The sequence below is a fragment of the Hyperoodon ampullatus genome (genome assembly GCF_949752795.1).
Source record: "Hyperoodon ampullatus genome assembly, chromosome: 6".
NCBI classification, from domain to species: domain Eukaryota; kingdom Metazoa; phylum Chordata; class Mammalia; order Artiodactyla; family Ziphiidae; genus Hyperoodon; species Hyperoodon ampullatus.
The window spans coordinates 54,383,643-54,400,137 of NC_136919.1; the positions used below are offsets into that span (position 1 = coordinate 54,383,643).

The 16,495-nt window shown below is 37.9% G+C and overlaps 1 protein-coding gene across 7 annotated transcripts in view; it reads left to right on the forward strand.

The window, feature by feature from the left end:
* The window catches only part of ELAVL2 (ELAV like RNA binding protein 2), a gene marked incomplete at both ends in the record, with an annotated part of 130,019 nt that extends 116,127 nt beyond the window's left edge, over positions 1 to 13,892 (forward strand). For 3 of the 7 annotated variants that reach the window (XM_079707169.1, XM_079707172.1, XM_079707170.1), the window contains 4 exons: positions 1,966 to 2,119; positions 5,327 to 5,552; positions 12,921 to 12,959; positions 13,562 to 13,892. In XM_079707169.1, the coding sequence (XP_079563295.1) occupies positions 1,966 to 2,119; positions 5,327 to 5,552; positions 12,921 to 12,959; positions 13,562 to 13,892 (750 nt within the window). The remainder of the gene's footprint in view (positions 1 to 1,965; positions 2,120 to 5,326; positions 5,553 to 12,920; positions 12,960 to 13,561) is intronic. The other 4 variants (XM_079707171.1, XM_079707173.1, XM_079707174.1 and 1 more) reach the window with 3 other exon arrangements.
* Between the last annotated feature and the right edge of the window lie 2,603 nt (positions 13,893 to 16,495).

Sequence of the window (16,495 nt, forward strand, 5' to 3'; positions counted from 1 at the left end):
TATTCTGTTGCCCATGGGGAGTGGCTCTTTATAAGGGGAACACTTCAGTCACACAATCTGGAGCAGACTAACAGCTGACTTGGTGAGAGCTCCCTGCCACTGAAATAAAGCCTTAGAGTCCTAGATTCTAAGGGTGTCTGAGTGGCGGGATTTTTAGCTTAACCAGGTAATGAAGGATTGTATTTTAGAAAAGAAATTGGGTGTTCATGTATTCACGTCACTGAATGCACATATAGTTAATTTGCTTTGTTTTTATCAGTTTTTAGCAGTCCCAAGATGAGACTCCATTTGAATTATTTTGAGCACTTGGAAATTTCTTTCATTTCTTAATTTTCACTTATATTTAAGTTCCCCAATCTTCATTGTTCTTAAGTATTTAGGCATAAAGAAAAAAGGAGTAGTATGTGAATAGTTATCTATCTTTTCTCCACCACTATTCCAAATTACCTGTGTCTGTAGTATAAGACAGTGCTAATGTGACTTCCAAATACAGCTTTTGGAACAGCAGGTGTAGTTTCACTTGTTATTGAGCAAACTTGTTGAATAAAGGGCAAGAGTATTAAATGTTAGCACTATGGGGATTGGGGTGAAAGAGAGCAAGACCTTTATAAAACCTGTCTTTTTTTTCTGGAAAGGAAAAAATAGTGATAACACAGAGAACTGTGGACATAATTGAAATCATGGAGAAAATATTTGGTGTTTCATACCAAATATCAAAAACTGTTTAAATTGAAAAGGTATTTTTTAATTTTGTTCTGCAGTAAGCAGTGAGCCAGATTAAAGGTGGATACTAATGGCTACAATGAACAGGCAGAAGTTATCCTGTCATGGTGCTCCACCAAATCAAGCCCAGGAGTAGACTCATTGGCCATTTTTATGAATGGTCTGGCAGATGGGGTATACTGTGAAGTTCCTGTCCTAGTAGTCAGTCCAGAAGAGCTTACAGTTAAACTAAAGGAAATGAGGTCAAAATAGCACATGAGACTCAGTGCTAACTTAAAATTGGCAGAGATAGGTTATAGGCACAGAGCTATCGGTCACAGTTTGGGCAAGATCTAGATGACTTGATGAACTCTCCTTGAATGCTGTGTGCCTTGTAAACTGTTGTGGACCTACGGCATCAATGCGGTACTATCCTGGCTTAACTCAGCAGATATTCTAGCGTGTGTGATGTGCTAAGATACAGTGATAAGAGAGACAGATACAGCTCCTTTCCTCCTGGAGTTCATGTAAAGAGTGTTGATGATAAATACACAAGGACTTGTTGTGTCTTCCATCCTGGTAGAAGTTTGGACACTATATCTCAAAGATGGGAAGCTTTTTGAAAGGGTACCTAAAATGGCAGGTAAAGTCAATAAACCAATAGACGGACTTAAGACCTTTTGAAAATCAAGATTAAAGAGATATGTGGACAAGAAGACAGTAGGCAAAGGATAAGGGCAGGTACAGTTCATTCATACTTCAACTTCTTGCAGTTTAAGGACGATAGCTATTTTCGAATAAATCAAAAGGATGTACTTATAATAAATTCTTCAGAAACTTTGTACCATCACCCCCAACCCCTGAGATGGGAGAAGCGCAAAAACAGTTCACACAGATGTGTCAGGTGAATTTAGAATCTTTAAGCTTGGTCTTCTGATTGAGCCTAAATCCCTAGTTTAGGGGGATTTCCCCCCTCAAGGATAACTTACTACCATGAGTAGTACTGTGCTATGTGCACGATTGGTCTGTTCTGAACACTTACAAAGCTAGGGGTAAATACTGTCTTCTCTCCATGCAAGGGAATGGCGTTTCTCATTTGTCGAGAATTTCTCCAGAAATGAAACAGTTCACTCTGGACTTGCTTGAACTTCAGTGTTTGTTGTGTACTTCTAATGCAAAAGCTGCTAACTAACTTGAGGCAGTTTTTGGGTTTTGGAAGGGAGGTCACTGAGTGTGCATATACGTTTCATTGCTCTTTTCCAGGTTTCCTATGCTCGCCCAAGTTCAGCTTCTATCAGAGATGCAAATTTGTACGTCAGTGGACTTCCGAAAACAATGACACAGAAGGAGTTGGAACAACTTTTTTCACAATACGGACGCATTATTACTTCTCGTATTCTGGTTGACCAGGTCACTGGTAAGTAGGCAGCTGCTCTGGACAATGTTTTCTGCTCTCCGACTGGCAGATGGTGAAATATTTTGCCTTCCCATACAGAAGTCTTACCTCTGGAACCCATCAAAGGTATATGTGGGCCAGAAAATGCAGTTTTCTGCTGGGACTGTTCATAGATATGCATGGATAAGAATAGATTGTGGAGTGTAGTGAGCAAGCTTGAGTCATTTCCTCCACAAAGGTGCAGGTTTGGAGTCTGTTTTGTGGCTTATAATAAATTTATAAGTATAATTATTACAGGTAAGTTATTACAAATAATTATTACAAATTAATCTTCATTTCCAAGCTGCTGCATGAAAAAAGCTCCCATCCTCCTTATAAAGTACTAATAAACAATCTTATTTTTGTGAAAAACATAGTTTAATGCAGCTGATTCTCCAGGAGTAGATTACACTACATCTACACTGGTAATTGCTGTTAAGGCTATTTTTCAGGTCCATGCTGTGTTGTATAGGCATGTGTAAGAGTTTAAAATTTTGAATGTTAAAAATTTATTTTATCCCTTATATTACTTTTAACCAACCCAAAATAAGAAGACTAATATGTTTATTAAAAATTTTGTATGTAAGGGAGCTAGCTCTTCTGCTAAAGCTTTTAGTTAAAGAAAAACTAGCAATATAGATTTGATTATGGATAAAATAAGGCACCGGCATTTTTCTATTGTAAAAGCAATATTCTTTTTAAAACATAATGAAATTAGGGAAACATGATAAGGAGGGGAAAAAATAACCTATAGTGCCATATACTCAAGTAGTTAGGTTTTTCTTTTTTCTGTGTGTTTCTTCTTTCTCCCCTCCTTCACTCTCCCTATTTTCTTTCTCTCTCCTTTCCCATCTCTCTCTCTCTCATAATTATTGTACCAGTGGAGATAGTTGTACATTACAATGTGTGATTTTTTTTCTTTTTAAAGAAACAATGGACCACAGAGTAAAATCAGGCCAAGTTTTAAATTCTTCAAGTGACGATCAATTTAGTTGATCTGAATTTGATCAGAAGCAGCCTATGTTATGCCCCTCTGTGCTGTTAGTTAACCTCTTACAGAGTCTGAATACCATACTTCTGAGTTCTGAGTAAAGTGATATCTACCATCATTCACATACTTGGGAGAATGGCCTGTAGGTTTTGCTGTATGGAGAAAATTTAGTCCAGTGAGGGTATATAAAAATGTGGTCTTTTCTTCTTAGCTGCATTTTGTAATTATCATACATTCTATCACAGTGTGTTGTACAACACAGACTGCTAATGGGGTCAAATAGAAATACAGGCCTAGCAATCTAGATATATTTGTTTAGAGCAACAAAAATGGCCTGATATTTTGTTCATATTATTCATGCTTTTTCATTCATTCATTCTCAGTGAGGACTTATGAATCAAAAGTAGATTTCTTTCACCTGTGATACAGAAAGCCCATCTCTTAACTGCAAGTCCATCCTGAGTATGTAGGCTCACAGGTGGATTTATCTCGCCACCTCTTGGTTTAGTCAGTGGTTCTCGTGTGATTCTGCACCTGGAGCATCAGCATCCTCCTGGAACCTCCTTAGAAATGCAGTCTTGGGCTCCACCCAAAACCTAATGAATAAAACTCTCAGAGTGGGCATTTTACCAAGCCCTTTGGGTTATAGTGATGCATGCTCAGGTTTGAGGACCATAGGTTTAGATGACTCATCCTATATAGAGGCCATTTCGTTGCTTATCTAATGCTTTCCTTAAGTCAAGTCCTAGGGGTTATTCATTCTTAATAGATAACTGAAAGGATAGATTTGCTGTCATTTCGCCATTTCATCTTTATACTTAAGACTTACAGAGTGAAATTAACCACTTTACCTAAAATGAAAAATCCTGCAATTTTGTTATTCAGCCATCAGGTGGTAATAATGTGCAGCAGGTATAGCTTAAATAGGAAAGGTGAAGTGATAGGGGCTGTCTGAGGTAAGTGTATATGGAAAAAATGCCTCATCTACCTTAGAGTAAAATTCTAAGCCATTCAGCTTACACAGTATTAATTGTAAAGCAAGCAGACCTTTATTCTTTTTTAAAGTTCCTATAAATCATAATGGTCTAGTGCATTTTCTTAGCCTATCTTTCTTAATAACCTCTCACTCTTTTCTTCAGTGACATACTCTGAATCATCTAGGCTTTTCTCACTGCTAGTCCCAAGCTGGTACTGCTACTACCAATTTGCTTGCCAAGAAAGTCTTTCCCTACAACTACTGCTCTCATGATGGCCAGCTATGGCCACCCCAAATAGCCTGTTAAGCTAATTAAATGGAATGAGTTGGGTTTCCTGCTACCATTTCTCAAAAGCTGGACAGGTATTTGGCCATCCCTCTGCCTTCCTCCATTCTTGTCTCTTAGGGTGGGGAGAGCGGGAGCCAGGGAATGACATTCCGTAGTCAGAAGTAAATGCTGCCAAAGAAAGAAAGCTTTGAGGCTTTACTTCTATCATATTTATTTTTAAACTCTACCTCCTCTTTCACCTCTTTTCCTCCATGTAATGTTATTTCTCTAATAAAGAACAGCCAGTTAAAAACAGTGGGGGAACTTCAGGGAACCAGAAAAGCCTCTTCAGACATTTTTCTTAAAGGGTCGGTTTCCTATATAATATGATTAAGTAGAATTATATTGTTTAAAAATGTAGCTGAAATATATTTTTCTACCACTGTGCATATATTTTTAGCATAGCTTTTTAGCATTTTTAGCAAATGTCTGTTTCTGTTCTCCTTGTTACAAGAAAAAGAGCTACTGTGCCCATCATTTCTGAACTGTTCGTCCAGTAGCATAATCTAAAAAGTACAAGTCAGGCATACTGTTGACTTTATTAAAGAGTGTGAGTGCATGAGAGGGAGAGAAGAAGGTGGGGAAAGGAAACATGGATATGCTTGTGTGCTTTCTTCTTCTTCTTGGCTTATTGGTAGCATGTGGTAATGGACTTTAAAATGCGTTAATTTAATTTAATGCATTTCATGTATTTAAAAAAATACAAAATTGTAATGCTATACTGAATTGCTACTAAGTCAAGGTAAAACTTTTCTCCTCATGTGATTTTGTGGCAGATGTTATATGTGGGTGAAAACATGTTCTTGAGAAGGAAAAATTAATTTATCCTTTCTTCTCTCCCTCCTGTCTCCTTCCACTCCCTCTTTCCCAAATCCTTACCCACATCTACCATAGGCATATCAAGGGGTGTAGGGTTTATTCGATTTGACAAGCGGATTGAGGCAGAAGAAGCTATCAAAGGCCTAAATGGCCAGAAACCTCCTGGTGCCACAGAGCCAATCACTGTAAAGTTTGCTAATAATCCAAGCCAAAAAACAAATCAGGCCATCCTTTCCCAGCTGTACCAGTCTCCAAACAGAAGGTATCCAGGACCACTAGCTCAGCAGGCACAGCGTTTTAGGTAAGTCTGGTCTGGTTCTTAATGCCCAGCTACTCAACTCAGAACTCTCAGGTTCACTGTCCAGTACTTTTACTGACAGGGTCTCCGGTTTGCTATTATTGTTGTTTTCTTTCTTTTTCTTATGGGCACAGAGAAAACCTACTTGGGGAATAGTGTCTGTTGCAAATATCCAGGGTGGGGACAAAAGGACAATAACCTACAGCAGTGCTTCTCAGCCAGGAGTAGTTTTGCCCCTCTGGGGGCATTGACAGTGTCTGGAGACGTTTATGTGGGCACAGCTTGAGTGGGGCGTGCCACTAGCATCTAGTGGGAGAGGCCAGGGATGCTACTCATCACCTTGCATGTACAGTTATAGCCCCCAACAGCAACAGATAATCTGGCCCCAAACAGCAGTAGTACTGAGGTTGAGAAACCCTGACCTGCAGAATGCTGGGGTCTTAACTGTTTCCAGTGTTTTCAAATTCCCCTTTTTAGTTTTTTTCTTGATAAGATCTTATTCTTGAGTTTTAATTTTTAGGTCAAGCTCTTTCAGTTACTTTGTTTTATAATATGTGCACCACTAAGGGTACCTAACTTATGTGATGACATTACGTTTTTATAAATAGGTTCTTCTTCCCTTTTTAAATTTTTATTCCTTGCAGTTTAGAGGTTGGCAAACCCCTGTAAAGGCCCAGATAGTAAATATTCTAGGCTTTGTGGGTCATGGTCTCTGATGCATGTCTTTTTTTTTTTTTTTAAACAACTCTTTAAAAATGTAAAAACCATTCTTAGCTCCTGGGCTGTAGAGAAACAGATGGCAGTCTGGATTTGGCCCGTGGGTGGTAGTTTTCTAACCTCTGTATAGTCCATAGAATGACCATGCATTTTTAGCCCAAAGAGGATATTCTATCTCATAGACGGGTATAAATATTCTAATTTTTCAAATTTTATTCTAATACTGGGGCAACAACCAGATTAAGTCATTAAGTCACTTAAAAAAAATCCCTAATCTGCATGTGAGAAGAATGGTGACTTTTAGATGTTAAACAAAACACAGAGACATAAACATTTTTTATTTTCCGTAACATTTTTAATATCCTTTTTGGCCGTATGGAATACTGCAGCCATAATGCCGTGTAACCTCCATGCTAGTATTTTTTTGTTTTGTTTTTTATCACCAGTGAATATCAATTTTATTTCCTTGCTGGAGCAGAATAGTTAATTACCAAAAATATAATCACAAATTTAGCTTAATAAAGAGTTATATGTTTTCTAGCTTAAATCATGTGCATTTTTTGATTCAGGTGTTTTAGAGTGCTGAAGAGAGTAAAGATAAAATTAGTAAAATATCTCCTTTAAAAAAAATTATGTCACCTGAGGTATGAGAAAGATTTTCCATAAACACCGTGTTCATTTCCTACTTAGGGTGGCTTTTGCCTTGGGAGAAGAGGGTTTACTGTCAGACGCTCCATTTGGAACTGTTTGACTTGGTACCCAGTTGACTAAGCCTTGTGTTCACTTCACTCTCTGCTTTAACTTTGTAAGGTTTAAAAAAAGCATTGGTAGAAAGGAAACACTGCTACTTTTGACTGTGGTGGTTGGTGATTGGGCTGGAGGAAGACATGCATGGGGCTGCTTGCTGCTTGCCATTGCGGAGAAAGAAATTTCACAAAGCCATTTCTTAGCTCTGCCTGTAGGTTTCCTGTGTGGCATCTTAAGTGAGTAATATTTTTTTGCAAATTTAGCACAGACATGCATGAAGGAATTTTAGAGGCGTTTCCTAGGCAGCCTATCCAGTTAACTTCAGAGCTCTTTGGGGCCTAGAAAAGAATTTTGAGCTTAGGTAGAGGAAAGTTCTTTGAAACTTACTGGTTGATTTTAATACTGTGAAAACATAAGATGTTTGATGTTAGTAGAAAGCTGTATTAGTTTAAATTGTTATTTTTGGTGTTTCCCAGTTTAACCTCTGGTTTTTGTTTTATGGTAGTTATTGAGTAAAACTGTGCTCTTAAAATCAAGATTGAATTCTGAGAAAGATTGAGCAAGAGGACTGAAATGATAGGATCTCCAGGAGAATGCCTGATTATTGAAATGGCAAGGCATGTAGGTGACTCAAATACTAGGTTGTTGATAGCTATTTTATCTGCTCTCAACTTCATCTAGCCCCCTCCCTGCATGCTTTTTTTTTTAATTGGGTAAAGCTTTACAGGATGTTCTGATGATCAGATTTAATATTTTAAAAATTATCTTCTGCCCATTCTGTGCTTTTATCTTTTAGTTCCGTATGTAATTAACTTAGTGATTCTTCCTTTCCTTATCTCCTATAAAAAGAAATTTTGGAAAAAGGGAATAAGAGTTGTCTGTTTTAAGGGAAACTTGGTTTCAGAAAATGGGGAAGAAGTTTATTGTACTTTCAGATTCTTAACTCTTGTCTCCGTCACCCCACTTCTCATAATCCATCTTCAGATAGTAAATTATGAACTAGTCTTTGAGCTCAATGAAGGTGTTTGGTTTAGAGTCAGTGTTACAAGAAATTGAGAACCTTTATTCCTAGATTTTAAGTTTAGCCTGTTGTGTGTTTGGTTGCTTTTCTTTAATATCTTTGAACCTGGTCTGTCATTACCTTGATTTTTTCCCCCTTATTCTATTGAATTAAGGTTGAATCTTCTTTCATCTCAGAAAGACTCTTGAATTGAAGGAGGACTGGCTTGCTTTGTTGGTATTTTGCTCTTCTGTAGTTCAGGCCTAGGTCATTACCTAGATCTTTTGTCTCTAGTATCTGTGTTCTAATGCTCTCAGCCTTGAGTTTGTCACCTTCCTGCGGACACTTAAAAAATTTTGCACTGTGTGTTTTTATGTTGTCATAGTGCCTCGGGAGTTGAGAGAGATTGGCGAATACAAGTTATAAATATTAATAGCCAAGGATGTTTTTAATATTTATGAAATGTACCTTATCTTTTAAGGTTAAAAAAATTAAAATCCATGTAATAAGAGTTAAGTTTAAAAGTGGGCTTGTGAGGTTTATGGCTCAGTCAACCCATATGAATAATTAGAAAGAGAATTATTTTAACATGAGCACTGCTAATCTAATATGCTTATTTAATTGACTACAGTTTTCAAAATAAGACCGGCCTTGTTTATTTGGATGGATAGTGTAATTCAAGCCCCTTAAGTATGTTCTTGGGACATGGTATCTGAATTAAACTTTCAGCCAAATTTTTTTCATCTCTCCTTGTGGAGCAGCCTTAATTTTATTAAATGTGGTCTAGTCTAATGGCTTGTGTGCCTGCTTCTATAATAAGCCTTTATGCATTTTTAAAGGAGCCTTTTAAATCAGCACTTGAGTTTCATTTAAGGCATGTACTGGTTGCACTATCACAATTTACTTTGGGAAGAAACTGGTATCAATCCTCCCGAATAATTTTTTTCCTCTGTTTAGAGGAATTAGATAAGGAGATGAGTTGATGATCTTGTTGTGGGTTAACTTCAAAGCAGATCTTGGTCGGTGATCTTTAGTGAGGTTTTGAGAACCATTATTTGTAGAGTTCAGAGTTTTATTTTCTTACCCATTAGTAATCTCTCTGTATATTTTTATTTCTCACTTTGACTGACATCTCCCCTTCTACCTGCGTGTAGGCCCTCCCATAGTCTGTCAGCTAAATTTCTTGGAAACTGGGCAGGTACCTTCTTTTCACTCTCTACTTATAAACATCTAGCTTTGAAATGGGAATATTCTATTCAAAATATTGCCCACTTATAATCAGAAACTAGGCATGTAGTCATAAACTATATGCACATGGGGGCTTGTGCTATTATATTCATTAATTCATGAACCCTAATCATACACAGAAAACAAAAATAAGGATGAAATAAACAATATATCAGTGTTTTGCTAATCATGCTAACTGGCTCATTTTTCACTTACATAATATCTTAGTAAATAATATACCTTTAAAGCAAGAGTCATAAAATTATGATCTTGATAATTTGGAATTTCTTGTCTGAGTTCATGTGAGACATGTTAGATTATTTTGTTTAACCTCATAGTGTAGCGTGTACTAGGAGTAGGAGAGAGAATCAACTCTCCCTTTTCTTATTTACTTGGGCTTTCCTTACTGGTGTCATCCTCCCTCTGATGATGGTGATGATGGTGATGATGATTTGTTGTTTGCAGGAATCTTTTTAAAACTACCTCTTCTCTGAGGGTTGTTTTAATTAAATCTAGGTTTTCCAATCTAATCCTTCAAATCCACTTAACGTGTTATTTGTAAAGTGGATTATGCCCATGCTAAAGAACAGGTGACTGTGTCACTTTCCCTTTGAGGACTGCTCAGTCTTCCCTCAGGAAACTACGTGATGCATGGGGACTGAGTGAGGGCTTTGGATGCAGTGCATTTATTCAATATGAGTAAAGAATACTTTATTTTTAAATTAGAAAAAATTTTTATTGGACACTTTAATATTTATTTGCCATACAGCTGTATATCATCACACACACCCCTCCTAGGTCATTCTGGAGGCTATTAACTTGGTCTCCATTAAAAATTGGCTTCTGTCATTAAATGATCACATGCAAAAGATGGCTGTCCCTGAACTCTGGACAGACCCAGAAAAAATGTGTAATTCTGGAGAGTAATAGTGGTCCTTGTGTCTGAGCTAACTGCCTAAGTGACAGTTTTCCAACTTCTACAAGGCTTGGGGTACATGGTGCCCTAGTGGAGCACACACTGCCTTCTCCCAGCTCCTGTGGGTGTGTGGCACTGAGAGCAGGGTAAACTGCTAGGTCCAACTGTGGCCGGCGGGGGTTTTCAGTGTTGCCTGGGGTCCTGTTTCTTAGGTGCCATGTTCCTCCTTGTTGATGGGAGAGGAGGGAGGGGCAAGGAGAGCAAAGAGGGAGAGGGAGAGGCAGATAACTTGGCTTGAATTCCATAGGACTGAATTTTTTCTAAAGTGAATATTGAGTGAAGATACCAATGGGCAGGATCGTGGTATCACACAGGATTTCACAGGTAGGGCAAATATGAGGCTCATTGAGAGGGTCCTCAGAGATCCTAGTATAAAAGTCCTAGGCCTCCTGCCTGGAGAATCCTGGGGTGGAGAGTGAGAAATGAGATATCTCTCCTTTTAACACATGTAATCCACTTCTGGGGCAGTTTTGGTTTCTACCCTACTTAGAAAATACTGAAAACTTGCTTAGGAGATTCTGTCTCTGGACTTTTGGTTAGTGTCCTAAGCTGGTGGTGATAGAGTCTGCACAATTAATGGGCAGAGATGATGTGACTCTGTTTTGGTGTTTCTGCATCTGAGCCTTTGAGTACTTTGGAAGCAGACCTCAATATGCTATTCTGTTCTACTGGTGTCATATGCCAAATGCATTCTGTATTGATCATTCAGCAATTCTATGAAATTATCTGTATCAGATTACTTTATTGTTGATGATACTAATTTGTTTGCATCCTTATTTCTGGTATTTGTGGCCTCTACTTTGGAGTATAAGGGTATGGCATCTTTGACTATACTCATTACCTCTGCACAAAACAAAATCCTCCTCCCACCTGTGTACTTTTCCCATATATGTGCTCTCTCCCTTGCATGTGCAAACAGGCTCCCCAGCCTGCCCTCCTGATAGTTCTTACTCTGGATTAAGTAGTTATGGGTAATGTTAGTAACCTCAATGCTTTGATTCAGTCAACAGATGCTAATTGTAAACCTGTAGTGACCCAATCCGTCTGTGCTCCATGATTAGTGGTACGATGAGTAATGAACTTGTCCCTGCTCCTGAGAGGGTAGAGGGACAAGGCACACACCACACACAGATGAGGCTCCTTTGTCACTGTGATTTGTTCCTTTTTGTTTTTTTTGTAGTACTTTGCATTACAATCAGCTCGGTTCTTTTCAATTTTACGAAACACACAGATGTGCAGAGGTAATTGGGAATAGGAACTTGTGAAGATTCTTTGTCCAATTCTGAAAGACCAGAAGGAGGTGTCTTGGGGCTTTTATAAAACTAGGAGGAGTTGCTTTCTCATGTGTGCTCTAGCCTCACTTGAGGCCACAGGTTAGACAATAAGGTTGAAACATTTTTCAAACTTAACTGTTTGGGGCTTCCCTGGTGGCGCAGTGGTTGAGAGTCTGCCTGCCAATGCAGGGGACACGGGTTCGTGCCCGGTCCAGGAAGATTCCACATGCCGTGGAGCGGCTGGGCCCGTGAGCCATAGCCGCTGAGCCTGCGCGTCCGGAGCCTGTGCTCCACAACGGGAGAGGCCACAACAGTGAGAGGCCTGCGTACCGCAAACAAACAAACAACAAAAAACAAACAAACAAAAAAACCCTTAACTGTTCATGGCTGTTAAAGAAAATAATGTTCCTCTGACCCAGGGTCTTAGTGTTGAACATTGTGGCAGTTGAGGTATTCAGTTATGCCTCCCTCCTCTAAACACACATCATTGATTGGCACTCATTGCACAAATGTGGAACATCGGAATGGTCTCTTTGAAACTGATAAAGCAAGAAGAATCAAGTGCTTAAAACATCAATTTAATTTTTGAAACAGGAAAAGGGTAGAGAGTTTTAAAGAGTACCCACCCACCGGCATCTACTTCATAAAAAAGAAATTGTTAAGAGAAGCTCACTTAAGTTTGTTTCTATCTACCTGCTTCTTACACCTTGAGTAGTGGGACTATACTTCTTGTAGAACAATCAAAATAAGCATCAGACTGCAGTCTGAAGTCCTTGCTTTGTTGCTCAGTGAGTCTGTCGTCTTAGGTTCTGTGGACCTCAGCTGAATACATTGAGCAATGGGAGGTTTAGCTGAGGTTGTCTATAAGGTTCTTTTTACCTATACTAACACCACTTTGATTTTAAGAAATGAAAGTCCTTTGTATTCGGGGGGTTGAAGGGAAATTTATGGAATTCTGTGTAAACTGCAGAATTTGAATACCGATGCCACCATTTACTAACTCTTTGGCCTTGAGCAAGTCCCTTAATCTGAGTGCCTTATGATACTCAGGAACTAATCGCTCTGAAAATTAAAAATAATATAAGGACATGTAGGTGCATGTGGAGTGCTTAGAACTTGCCTGCAAAAGGTGAGAACCCAAATGTTAAGTATTCCAGAGCCTCCACATTTCCTCTTGAAAGGGTTTCCTCAGATGACCACCAATGATTTCGCTGACCCTTGTAGAGATAAACTGCATCCATTGGAAGAGCTACTGTTTTATGGCAGTGGGTACCATCCTCTCAGAAATGTAAGAAGACCCACTGTTTTGAGACTTCACATACAATTAATATATAAACATCCCCTTGGAAGATGGCAGTAACGAGCCCAGCTTTCTTGGACATCAAGGGGAAAAATTAAAAACTGAAGTTTGCTAAATGTGTGTTTTGCAGGTTGGACAATCTGCTCAATATGGCTTATGGAGTAAAGAGGTAATGATAGAGGTTCATGATAATCATAATCCCTTCCCATAATTGACTAGTTTCTTTGATTTGGGGAGTGACACCCTTCATAAGTTTGTGTTGGGTTTTCTTTTGCATGTACAACCTAGTGAGAAGCTGTTTTTGAAGCACGGTTGACTCAAGGAATATTATCATACCACTGGATGCCACCTGGCCTTTAAAAACCCCATTATTTGTTTTCTCTTGCATTGCGACGTTATAGCATGTTTCTGTCTGTGTTGGTCCTTCTTGCCCCCAATCCTGCTTAAGTTCATGAAGCCAGTTCCAAATTTATTTCTTTGCTATTGTGAGTAATATTTTTCAATACAGTATATGTGGCCATTTCATAACTTATTAATACCATGATACTATAGCATGCCACTGCAAGCCACACACCGACTTTGGTTGAAACTTCAAATAGTTGTATGTATCTGTTGTGGGGAGGGGAGTTACCGAAACTCTTGGGATGGGAAAGGGGAAAGAATTAAGTCCACTGCTGTAACCAACCTCTGTTTCTATTTGTGCGTGTGTGTGCGTGCGTGTGCGTGCGTGTGTGTGTGTGCATGTGTGTGTGTTTCTCCTATTTTGTTTAGTAGGTTTTCTCCAATGACCATTGATGGAATGACCAGTTTGGCTGGAATTAATATCCCTGGGCACCCAGGAACAGGGTGGTGTATTTTTGTGTACAACCTGGCTCCTGACGCAGATGAGAGCATCCTGTGGCAAATGTTTGGGCCTTTTGGAGCTGTCACCAACGTGAAGGTCATCCGTGACTTTAACACCAATAAATGCAAAGGTTTTGGATTTGTGACTATGACAAACTATGATGAGGCTGCCATGGCGATAGCTAGCCTCAATGGATACCGTCTGGGAGACAGAGTACTGCAGGTCTCCTTTAAGACAAACAAAACGCACAAAGCCTAATGAGCTCTTGTCCTCAGTCCATTTATATATGAAAACTATACAACAAAGGCAAGTTAAGAGAAACTTTATACATTAGTAAATGTCTTTGTAAGTCAGTGTTGAGATGGGGATAAAACGACTACTTAGCATCCTAAGAAATATGTGAGATTTTTTATTGCTAGTATTTGAATTAAAACTTCTTAAATATCTTTTATGTTTGAATATGGACAAGAGGTACAGGGTTTTTACCTGTCACATTGCATTCTATTGCCTTCTTTGAAGAAGGTGGACCTTTTAAAGTGTTTCAGCTAAGGGAAGACATTTCTTTTTTTTTTACATAACTGCCTTGAACCTGTGAGTAAATATTGAGGCTTTGTGTTGTAATTCTTTAGTTGGTTGTGTCTTTCTCCCCCCCCCTTTTTTTTCTTTTTCTGATTAGCTTTGTGTTTGGTTTACATTTAAAGCATTGCTGTTATGTCTGAGAAAAGTATTTTGAAGTTTACATTTTTATTTATGAAGTTAAAAACAGTATTTATTTTGTAATTATGATTTGGGTTGGGGAAGGGGGGCTACATTATAAACGCTTATTGTAAGAATACTGGAGAACTTTTCGTAAAGCAGTACCTTGCCAAAGAGATAAGAGCCTCTTTGATGTGGGTTTAAAAAAAGCATCTATTTTTATAAAAAAGAAAATTTGGAGAAACTTTTTACTGGTCCTGGAACAAATATTTTGACTTGAATACTTTGAGAAATCTCTTCATATGACACCTAGTGAGCTTTTAAAATTTACCAGGAAATTTGCAGCGGTTGGAAAATTTAGAAAGATTTATGATGTAGAAAATACTTTTGAGATCTTTGTATGAAAGGAGTAGAATCAATGGAGGAAACACTGCTGGTTTCGTTTTTGTAATCACCAGTGGAGCGTCTGATCATCCTGGTTATTATGTGATTGGTGGCTCACATTGATTTGTGATTTTGAAACAAATAAAAAAAATTTACAAAAGAATATATAAGAGCAGGCAAGAAGTTTAAATTACCACGAGATGGGGGAAAAAAAAAATCTGTTCTTCCTAAAGAAATCCCTTCAGATAGAGCTCATGGTGTTTAGTGATGTACTTGCAGTATTGTTTGAAGAATTGTTTTGTCTTAAGGAAAAAAGATGTTGCACATGATTTGTACTGCAGCAGATCGGCAAAAGTGATCTGAGTTGGATATATTTGAAGGTATTTTGAAAGTTATGTTCAAGGCTAACACCTGAGCTTTGTGTAATGTAAATAAGACCTTGTGTTATGAACCTTTCAGCTAATTTGATTTTTTTTTTCCTTACATGCCAAGTGATGTTCAGGTTTTGAATGTTTTTGTATCAGTTTTTTCCTTTGTAAATGGCATTAACATTGTTACTTGAGGTCTTGCTTAATCACTTTTGTTGTCCTGAGGACTTGAATTTACAGTGCATCAGATTTGTTGCTAATTTTGTCTGTAGATAGTCTAGCTTCAGCTGTTTATGGTGATGCTACATTTTCGTTTATAAATACGTTTGTGGTAAAAAAAATGAGTATAACCATAGGTTTTGAACAAATTTCCTTACATTTTTCATACAAAAATCATAAATATCTGTATGCTATTGAAATTTAACTTTGTATGATGCTTAGACCACTATTTGGGGAAATAATAAAATAAGTCTTTACCATGTATGAAAGAAATTTTAAAAAATACAAAATATTTTCTGATTAGCATCTAGCTTATAATAAATTTTCAAAAAAGCTGAAGGCAAAAATGCCTTCATCAGGATGCACTGAGAACTATATAGTTACGTCCTGCTTTTTGTATAAACTGAGATGCTCACATGCTTCCCCTTAGAACAGGCAATGTGCTATGCATAACATAGTTGTACATTATCTTTGCGGTTGCGTTGAGTTTTATTTTTATTATTTAAAATTGTAGTTATAAAAATTTTCAGTATAGTACAGTACATATACTGTGAGGCGCGTGCTAAAGTGAATAAGCGAGTTTTCATGCTGACCCACTCAATGCTATTCAGAAATCAATTGGCTTAGCACTTTCTCATATCCTTAGGTGCATTTAGATTGTCAGAGTTAACCTGCATTAAAAAAAAAAAAACTAAAAAACAAAATACATGTATATACTTAAAAAAAAAAATAAGGTTTCCCTCACGGGAAAACAGCAGCTACATGCTTCTTTCCTATACTACTGTAGCAAACCAAGGCATTGATGAGAGGGCATGCAAATTGTGCTTCACTTTACAGTGTTTATCAGAGCACTTAATAAAATGTAAGGCTGGTATTTATTTGAAGTTGTACAGTATGACTTAATTCACATCTGTTGGAATAGAAAATATATTCTGTTGAGTATTTAAGAGGCTGTACATGTTTTCTTTTGTGTTTGGATTCTTTGTACTTTTTCATGTTCAGTACATCAATAAACAAAGTTGAAGGGAAAGAACAGTGTGGTGAGTAGGTCTTTATACATTTTTGGGGGCTCCTGTGCTCAGTCTAATAAACTTGCTCTCTTGAGTTAAGAGGTTCCCTCAGAGCTTAGTTGAAAGCAGTGTTATCTAAAGTATTCCAAAAGGCATGTTAATTGAAGTAGAATGTGCAAAAAAA